This window comes from Panthera uncia (genome assembly GCF_023721935.1).
Source record: "Panthera uncia isolate 11264 chromosome C1 unlocalized genomic scaffold, Puncia_PCG_1.0 HiC_scaffold_4, whole genome shotgun sequence".
Classification (NCBI taxonomy): domain Eukaryota; kingdom Metazoa; phylum Chordata; class Mammalia; order Carnivora; family Felidae; genus Panthera; species Panthera uncia.
In genome coordinates, this window is record NW_026057585.1 from 59,547,563 (window position 1) to 59,556,634 (window position 9,072).

The 9,072-nt window shown below is 46.7% G+C and overlaps 1 protein-coding gene across 1 annotated transcript in view; it reads left to right on the plus strand.

Moving 5' to 3' along the window:
- The window catches only part of C8B (complement C8 beta chain), a 37,634-nt gene extending 28,562 nt beyond the window's left edge, over positions 1–9,072 (plus strand). The window contains exons 10-12 of the mRNA XM_049617085.1: positions 4,257–4,410; positions 6,466–6,534; positions 8,887–9,072. Coding sequence (XP_049473042.1) covers positions 4,257–4,410; positions 6,466–6,534; positions 8,887–9,038 — 375 coding nt within the window. The 3' untranslated portion in view covers positions 9,039–9,072. The remainder of the gene's footprint in view (positions 1–4,256; positions 4,411–6,465; positions 6,535–8,886) is intronic.

The window sequence follows — 9,072 nt, forward strand, 5'->3', positions numbered from 1 at the left end:
GAATTCTTTGCAACATGAAGTGCCTGAAGGCAGTGTAGTGACAATGTCTTGAAGGAGAAGCTAGGGTCGTTAATGGATAAAAAAAAATCCCAAAGACACTTTGCATTATTAAAGGAGTCACATAAAAATTGCCAGATTTGGCAAATGGAAAATATAGCATGTCTAGTTAAATTTGGATTTCAGACAAATAATGGATAATTTCCTAATATAAGCATACCCCAAATATTGCATGGGACATACTGGTATGACCAAATTATTTGTTGTTTATCTGAAATTCAGCTGTAACTGGGGAGATTCTGTGTTGGACTGGCAAACCTAGTCACAAACTCAACCACTCGTGAGCATTTCCATAAGTAGCCAGGGTGGCTAGGTTGTCATCTGAGGTCCAAGCTGATGGAGAAGCTACTGTATAGAGCTCAGGCATTGCCCAGAGTAGAAGGAAAAGATATGGTTGTGAATGGTGTTCCCACAGAGGTCAGGAAGGCATTGGTTATGCTGCAGTGAAAAAATTTCCCAAATCTTAGGGACTGAGTACAACACAAGTTTATTTCTCAATCACACAACATGCCCAAAGTATATTGGGGAGGGGGCTTTTCACATTGCCACTCAGGGATCCAGGCCACAGAGGCTTGATGTGGTCATATGCTCTGAAGATCACCGCTGCATTGGTAAGGGAAGGGGATATGTCCCTTCACTCTGTCCTGAAGGCTTCACCCTGGAAAGGACGCCCCCTCTGCTCTCTTTCCACTGCTCAAAACAAGTCATGTTGCAAATCTGCCCTTTAGAATGTCAGGGAATTGCAGCCCTGCTATGGATCCAGAAAGAAAAGCAGCTGATCACTTGGTAAGCAGTGATAATCACACCTTTCTGAAGGTGTGACCACCGTACCTTTCTAAATCACTGTACTCAAAGATTCTCTAACGGCAAATTACTCTGACCAAGAGAAGGGTTAAAATACAGATGTTGTGGTAACATTGCCTGGTAAGATAATGTCAGACTCAAGCCATTGGAGCTCACCCCCCAAAATAAATTCTGGATGTCAAGTAAGGAAACCATGAATGTAATTAAATGACAGGTAACACACCCACAAGATAATTTTGCCACAAACAAAATCCTAAATGTATAAAGAATGATACAATTTCTAAGAAAGACACATTTCAAAGGAAATAGACAACTCTTAGCACTAAGATGACGAATAAATATGCAAAATGTTTAACTTTCCTAGGAATAAGAAATGAAAAAGTAACAACATGATATTTTTTTTACCTATCAAATTGACAATGATTAAAAATCTATAATATTCAACAGGGCGCCTGGGTGGCTCAGTCGGTTGAGCATCCAACTCAGGTCATGATTCCCAGGTCATGCGATCAAGCCATGTGTAGGGCTCTGTGCTGGGAGTGGAGTCTGTTTGAGGTTCTCTCCCTCTCTCTCTCTCTCTTTCTCTCTCTCTCTCAAAAAAAAAAAATTATAATACTCGATATCGTTGAGAGAAATGAGATGGGCACTTTCATAAAATGAGATGAGAATATAAATTGAAACAACACTTTATATAACCATCTATACCTAGGAAAATATTTGTATCAAAGAATATTGAGCAGCATGGGGAAATGCCTATCATATGCTATTAAGTGAGGTGAGTGGAAAATAAACTGCACTTTTCTCATGCCACTGCTTTGGTGTAAATACCTGTCCATTTAACTATCCAAAAATATTCACTGAAAGGACACAAACCGCAATGCTAACCGTTCGAATCCTTTTCTGCCACTTACTGACTGTGTGACTCTGGTCCATCTTTTTAACTTTTCTGTGCCACAGCTTTTTCATCTATCTGTAAAATGGGGATACAGAAGACTGTCTGCCTCAATAGGATTGTTGTAAAGATTAAATTAGATAATGTATGTATTTAGTTCAGCACCGGATTACTGCTACCATTCTAGTAATTTTTCGTTATCATTAAGAATGGTGATCACCAGGGTCCGTCACAAGGAAGGGCATGGAGTTTAATAAATAGCGAGGACCATCTCTCTGCAGCAATATGATAAATAAAATGTTCACAAGGGCAAGTGTGTGTAGGACCCAGTGGTCAATATGAGTAGTTAGGACTGTGTTTTGGGGGAAGAAATAAGGAAGAGAGATGGGGGAGAAAGGAAGAAGAGGAGAAAAGAGAGAAACGAACCAAAGAAGAACGGCCAGGGAACGAAAGAAGGGACAATCATGCCATATTAACTTAGAATTAAAAGGGAGCTAGGGGCGCCTGGGTGGCGCAGTCGGTTAAGCGTCCGACTTCAGCCAGGTCACGATCTCACGGTCCGTGAGTTCGAGCCCCGCGTCAGGCTCTGGGCTGATGACTCGGAGCCTGGAGCCTGTTTCCGATTCTGTGTCTCCCTCTCTCTCTGCCCCTCCCCCGTTCATGCTCTGTCTCTCTCTGTCCCAAAAATAAATAAACGTTGAAAAAAAAAATTTAAAAAAAAAAAAAAAAAAGGGAGCTATAGAGTCCTACGAGTTGCTGCTCAGTTCCAAGGCAAACCCCAGTCTGCAAAATTTGGGGAACGCTGGTATAGGAATTGGAAAATGGGAATAATGAAGCCATTTTTATCAATAATTATCACGAGCTCGTAAGAAAAACAAAAGCTTTGGGTTAGAGTCCTGGAAATACTATTTAATGAGCTCTTTGACTTTGTTCAGGTCACTTAACCTCATCTGAAAACGGGGCTGATAATTGCTACCTTGTGAGGACGGAGTGGGCTCACGTTTGTGAACCGTCAGCAAAGCTTCTGGCACACAACACATGGAGGAGGTTTATTCGGGTTCTGCCACTGACTTGCTCTCTGTCCTGGAGCGCATCTCCGTGCTGGTAGGAGAAGGCCTGGGGGGTTAAAGGCAGCCTTACAAGGTGCTCTGACAGGGAATACGGATTGTTGGAGGAGCTCATACTGGTACACAGCCAACCCCCCCTTCCCTCCCCCACGTGCGGCCAGCAGGCTGGACGCTTCTGCAAACCGCCTCTGGATCAATTCATTGACCACAAAACGGTGAGACAATGGGACCACCGAGGGGCCTTGCTTTGCCCACTGGAGCGAAGGTCAGCATCGGACGCATTAAGAAATGGAAGCAATTTTCTTCCCACTGGAGGCTTCTATTAGGTATGATTGCCTGCATTTAGACCCTAAACTCTCCAGAGCTGGATTAGGGCAGGAACAGAGACAAAATCTGGAGAGGAACCTGACCCTGGAGCTGAAAGTAGGACCCAGAGGCTCCAAACATTTTTAACTACCTCTTTGCACTTCTTCCCAGGCTTTTCCTAGCCCACAGCCATCTGTGGCTTCCTCTGGTCGCACGCTGCCAGGTTCGCTGGTGACCAGCGGCTCGCTCTCTGTGGCTAGGTTTCTGTTTTCCGCCCCTCTCCTCCCAGCCAGCTGCCTTTGCCCTGATGAAGCCTCCCACCCCCTTTCATTGACCATCCACTTTTATTAGCTGTTCTCACTAAGCTTGGGGCTAGACCCTAGACTCTAGACCCCAGAGCTGAGCAGTATATAGTCCTGATCTCCAGCAACTTACCTTCTTAATTCAAGAAGGAAAAGAGATTTCAACACATAAAATAATAATAATAATAATGAATGACCACAAAGGAGCAAAGAGATGGAATTTGTATTGGGTAAAGAGACTTTGTATCAGATGAGCACTGGACAGTATTCTGAGCACTTCATAGTGGGAAGACATTCTGTGAACTTGGGAGCTGGGGAAAGGCTTCGTGATGGTGGTTCTTGCATGACGTGAATGCTTCTTGCCAAGTTGGGACGGGGGAGCCATGTTGGGACGAAACTTCTAGAACAGTTTCAAAGAGCTGCTTGAAAGTCACCTCCTCTCCCCAACCACAGGCAGGTTAACCAGCTTCTCCTCTGCCCGCATTCCACGTTTCCACTGTTTCCGGACCTGCTGTGCTGTAAGAATCTGTTACCGTGTCTCTATCTCTGGATTCCGAGTTTCTTGAGAGTGTGGATTTTATCTTACTCATTACTCATGCTTCATGCCTGGCACTTAGGAGGTATTCAGTAAGAGCTGACCTGATCTCAGTTGAGTTTATCTGTGGATATTGGATAGGATGGTTCAAACAGAGGATGGGGCATCCATCCGGTTTCAGATGAATCCACCCGTTTCCGTGCACCGACCCCTTGCTCATTCCTGTGGACCCTGCGTTATCCTTCTATTTGGTGAATATTTTCTGTTGAAATACATCCCTTTCCTCTCCCCAGGCAGAGCCTCTGTATGAACTGGTGACGGCCACAGACTTCGCCTACTCCAGCACAGTAAGGCAAAACATGAAGCGGGCCCTGGAGGAGTTTCAGAAGGAAGTCAGCTCTTGCCACTGTGCTCCTTGCCAAGGGAATGGAGTTCCTGTCCTGAAAGGTACCCTTTCCAGGCAGCTGGTGTCCCTGTGAAAGACATTATCTGGAGGGGCTGGTGCTGTGGCCAGAACACATCATCAAATCCATATGCCCTCCAGACTATCTCAAGAAGAGTTCTAGATCAATCCCTGGTCCTCTTCCTGAGGCCCCAGGGTCTGTCATGAAGTCCTCTTTGCTTTCTCAGGGGGACAAAAAGAGCCCCCTGGCCATTTGGAGCCTCGTAAACTGAGCTTCTCCATGTTGAACAGGCATTCAAGAGACCGAGAGCTACTGATGCTCGGGCCCCCACCTGGATCCTTGTGTAAGAATCTGGAGAAAGCTCCTCATCAGGAAGGGTAAACCCTCTACAGGTAGATCTAATCTGCAGCCAGGGTGTGGCTCACAACTGCTGAAGTCTCCGCCTCCTTGGAGCACAATGAGGTGGGATTGGACAGAGCCCCCCCCCCCCCCCCCCGCCCTCCCATCCCCGCCCCTACTCAGGTGCAGCTCATGGGCAAATAGCAGGATGTTCCTCTAAGGCAGATCTCAGCCCGAGCTGCATGTGAGAATCACCCAGGGTGCTTTGCATAAACACAAAGCCCTGGGTCTCAGCCCGAACTAGTTAAAGTGAATCACTGGGGATCAGCCTTTGAAAAAGCCTACCAGATGATTGCACTATGGCATCAGGGCTGCGAAGCTGATCCACAGCTTAATCCGCTGGCAGACAGGATCCATGATTCCACCAGTTTACAAACCAGTGGGAAAGCTGGACTTTCCCACTGAAGTGTACTGACCAGTAGGACAAGTGTTAGCCTGTTTCCCAAGAAGTCAGAGTGTAGACAACTAGGTCATCTACCCTGGCCGCCGGAATGCCTTGGTTCCAGCCACAATGGACATGGCAGCTGGCAACATCACGCAACTGAAGTAGCAGGCCTAGGCTGTGCACATCCTGACCAACGCATGGTGAGAAGATGGGGGGATGGGGGAGCAGCAGCAAGGATGGGCCCCTTGAACTTGATTCCTAACTTCAAGGGCCATATCTGGGGCCACTGCAATCAGCAGGGCAAATTTGGGGTTGGCTGAGGTCTGGGATCTTGTGTTCCTGTCATGATGGCCAAGGAAGAGTCCAGTCCAGCATGAAGCCAAAAGAGGGTGTCAGGTGCAGTTGGGTCCAGCAGATCTGCACCCAGGGAGGGAGCCAGCTGGAGTTAGGGCAGAACCTCTGTGGACAGAGCCAGCTCAACCGGGCAGAGACAGGAGAAGACCTGTTCCCAACTGAGGTTGGGGAGTATGTGTCTAGCTTCTTGGACAGGGTGGATAGGAGCAACGGAGACATAAGTGAAAGCCTAAGGCTGGAAAGTTCTGCTGTCAGGACAGAGACATCGAAGTGGGGAGGAAGTCAGCAAGAAATGGGATCTTCCCATCAGCTCAACGTCGTGATCCAGGGTTGCTGAATTCCCCTTGCCTTCATGTGAAATTTGGACCTAGAAACTGGAACCCACCTAAGGATGTGCACTAGTGTGAGAGAGAATACGAAGCCAGAGACAGGGTTGTTCATGGGCCTGACTTCTAAAGGATAATCCTGTGAAGGGACTCTGTGTGATCCAGATGTCACTCCAAGGTGACATGTTACAGAGCAACTTAAGGAATAACTTCCAAAGGGCCAGAATTGGCCAAAGGTGGGACGAGACATCTGAGGACAGTGAGTTCCCAATCACTGGAGTGTTAGAGCAGAGGCTGGACAATTAGATGGCTCGGGGTGAAATTGAGCACCAGTGACCGTTGGCTTCCGCGACCACCAATGTAGCTTCCAACACTGGAAACTCACACCGCTGGGTCAAACATGAGCTCACGAGTAATTCCCCTCAGCAACTCCGTATGGTTCCCCTTGACAGGCAGTAACTACCCTTCAGGAGCAAAAGACCCTCAGGGAAGGAGTAGGTATTCTTAGCATGGAACCTTCTTATCTTAAACCCTTCAACTAAATGTTTCCCCTATTTTAACCTAATGGCAAAGTGATGTGGAGGGCTGAACTCCAGGAATTCTGTTTCACACTCTGTCTGCATTGTCTTTTCAGAATCCCGCTGTGAGTGCATCTGTCCTGTTGGATTCCAGGGCCCAGCCTGCGAGGTCACCTCTGAGAAAAGTAAGGAATCTTGAGTCGGTTGGAAAAGGGAAATCTAGGCAGTTCTAGAGAATAATTGAAAAGGGCAAGAGCACAGGGGATGCTGGGTTGGGGGCCGGGTGCTATGAAATTTGAGATCCATCCTGGCTCCTGACTTTATCTTTCATTATTTTCACACCTGAGAATGCTTCATGTTATAGGACTGTTAATGCACGGCATTTGCAAGTCATTTCTTTGAATCCTTCTGGAATGCTTACCTTTTTTCTTTCCTTTTTTTTTTTTTAACTGAACTTTTATTCAGTCCTCAAAATCCAGCAGGGATGCCCCTTCTTCTGTAAAAGTTCTAAGCCTCCACCCCTGAGTAAATTTAGTTAACTCTTCCTTTGTGTTCCTGTAGCACTTTGAACATATACCTAATATAGCTCTTAGCACATTATGTTTTGGGTTGTGTGTGTCTTTCTCCCCAGTGTGTGTGAGCAGAGATCATGTGCCATTTGTTTCTGAGTCCCCATGGCCCAGCCTAGTTGGTGCTCAGTGCTCTGGCCTGAATTAACAAAGGAAAGACTAGACTATCATTGGGATCCTTTCCAGCCCTCAAATTCTTTGGCCAGTTTATTATTAAGAGTTCTGAATATGCCCCCACCCTGACTCCTCCTTCCCTTTCCTTTCCTCTCTGTGGCTTTTGGATGATATCATTAAAAAAGGAAATGGCATGGGGCACCTGGGGTGGCTCAGTCGGTTAAGCATCCGACTTCAGCTCAGGTCATGATCTCACAGTTTGTGGGTTTGAGCCCTGCGTTGGGCTCTGTGCTGACAGCTCAGAGCCTGGAGCCTGCTTCAGTTTCTGCATCTCCCTCTCTCTCTCTCTCTCTCTCTCTCTCTCTCTCTCTGTCCCTCCCCTCCCTCCTTCCCCCGCCCAAAAGAATACAAATAAAAAACAAACAGAAAAACAATGAGGCACTGTGCTACGTACGTATCAGGCACCTAGATGAGTGCTTGGATTTAGCTTGTGCTTGAGTTTCATCAGTAACTGTGACCTTGAGCAATTTACTTGACCTCTTTGTGCCTCAGTCTCCTCATCTGTAAAATGGAGCTGGTGGTATTAACTACCTCCTAGAGCTGTCTTGAGTTTCTCATGAAACCTCAAAGCGCTTGGAATAATGCCTAACACATGTAAGAGCAAAATAAGTGTTGGTTAATTTGTTTTAGAGCAAAATCAAGTGCATTTTACATAACACTAAATCTTTTTATCCTCACAACAACATGGCAAAGTAGGTACCATCAATATCCTCATTTTATTGATGAAGACACTAAGGTTCGGTGAGTCACTAACTTGACCAGAGGTCACACAGTAAGTGTAGGAGCCCAGGTTCGGGCTCAGTGGATCTTGCACTATCCATTCTCCTCCCCAGTGAAATGCTCACCTCCCACCACCAGCACAAGCCCACACGGTCCTGTGCCCAGTGAGTGTGTAATCGCACAACCACAGGATTTCTCCTGGTTGGAGGAGACACTGGACATCTCCTGCTGTAGCCTTCTCGTTTCACCAGTGGGGCAGGCCCAGAGATACTAGGTGACGTATGCAGAACTATACTGCCCATCAGAGGCTCGACCAGACACCTGATGTATCAGGGTGGATGGAATCGGTTACTTGTCAGTCTCATCAACAACCACAGAATCCTCATGGGAAAGGCAAATGTCAGGGAGGGGAGAGTGCATTATTTGTTATTATTTCATATAACACGCAGTGCTTACGGTGTATAACAGAGTTCCTGCTTCGTACTTTGACAACAAGTAAACTAGCAGCATCCTATACCTGGGAGGTGACCCAGCTGGGAAGCACTCGTGCATTCATCCAAAGAATGTTTACTAAAGACCCCCTGGGTGCCAGCTTAGGTGTTAGGGTTCAGTGGCGAGCAAATCATATATAGATCCTGTCATCGTGGAGATTACTCTTTAGAGAGAAAGACCGACGTCATTTGAATTGTCCCAGAAATACATTTAAAGCTGTAATTGTCACTGCTATAAAATGCTCCAAGAGCTTAAAATATGATGGATTGGTGGGGAGTTAGAGGTCAGAGAAGGTTTCCCCGCAGAGATAATCCTTCAACTGAGATCCGGTGGGCGAATAGGATTAACCAGATAAACAGAGGAGGGAAGAGTATACTGGGCCAGGGAAACAGCATCTACAAAAGCTCTGTGGTAGAAGGGAATATGGCGAGTACCACGGTTTGCAAAAAGGACAGCTGACTGGAGAGAGGAGATCTGAGCACACTCACCAAGCCTTTTGGCTTATACACCCCACCCCCAACCCCAGAGGGCACTAGGGTGTAACAAGGGTTGATTAACGTTTGATGACCTTCTTCCTTACAGATGTCCCCATTGATGGGAAATGGAATTGCTGGTCAGACTGGTCTCCGTGTTCTGGAGGACAGAAAACAAGACAAAGGCAGTGTAACCATCCACCTCCTCAGAATGGAGGCAGCCCCTGCGTGGGCCCTGCTTCAGAAACACTTAACTGTTAAGGAAGGAAAAGCTTCTAGCACCTACTACTGTGGG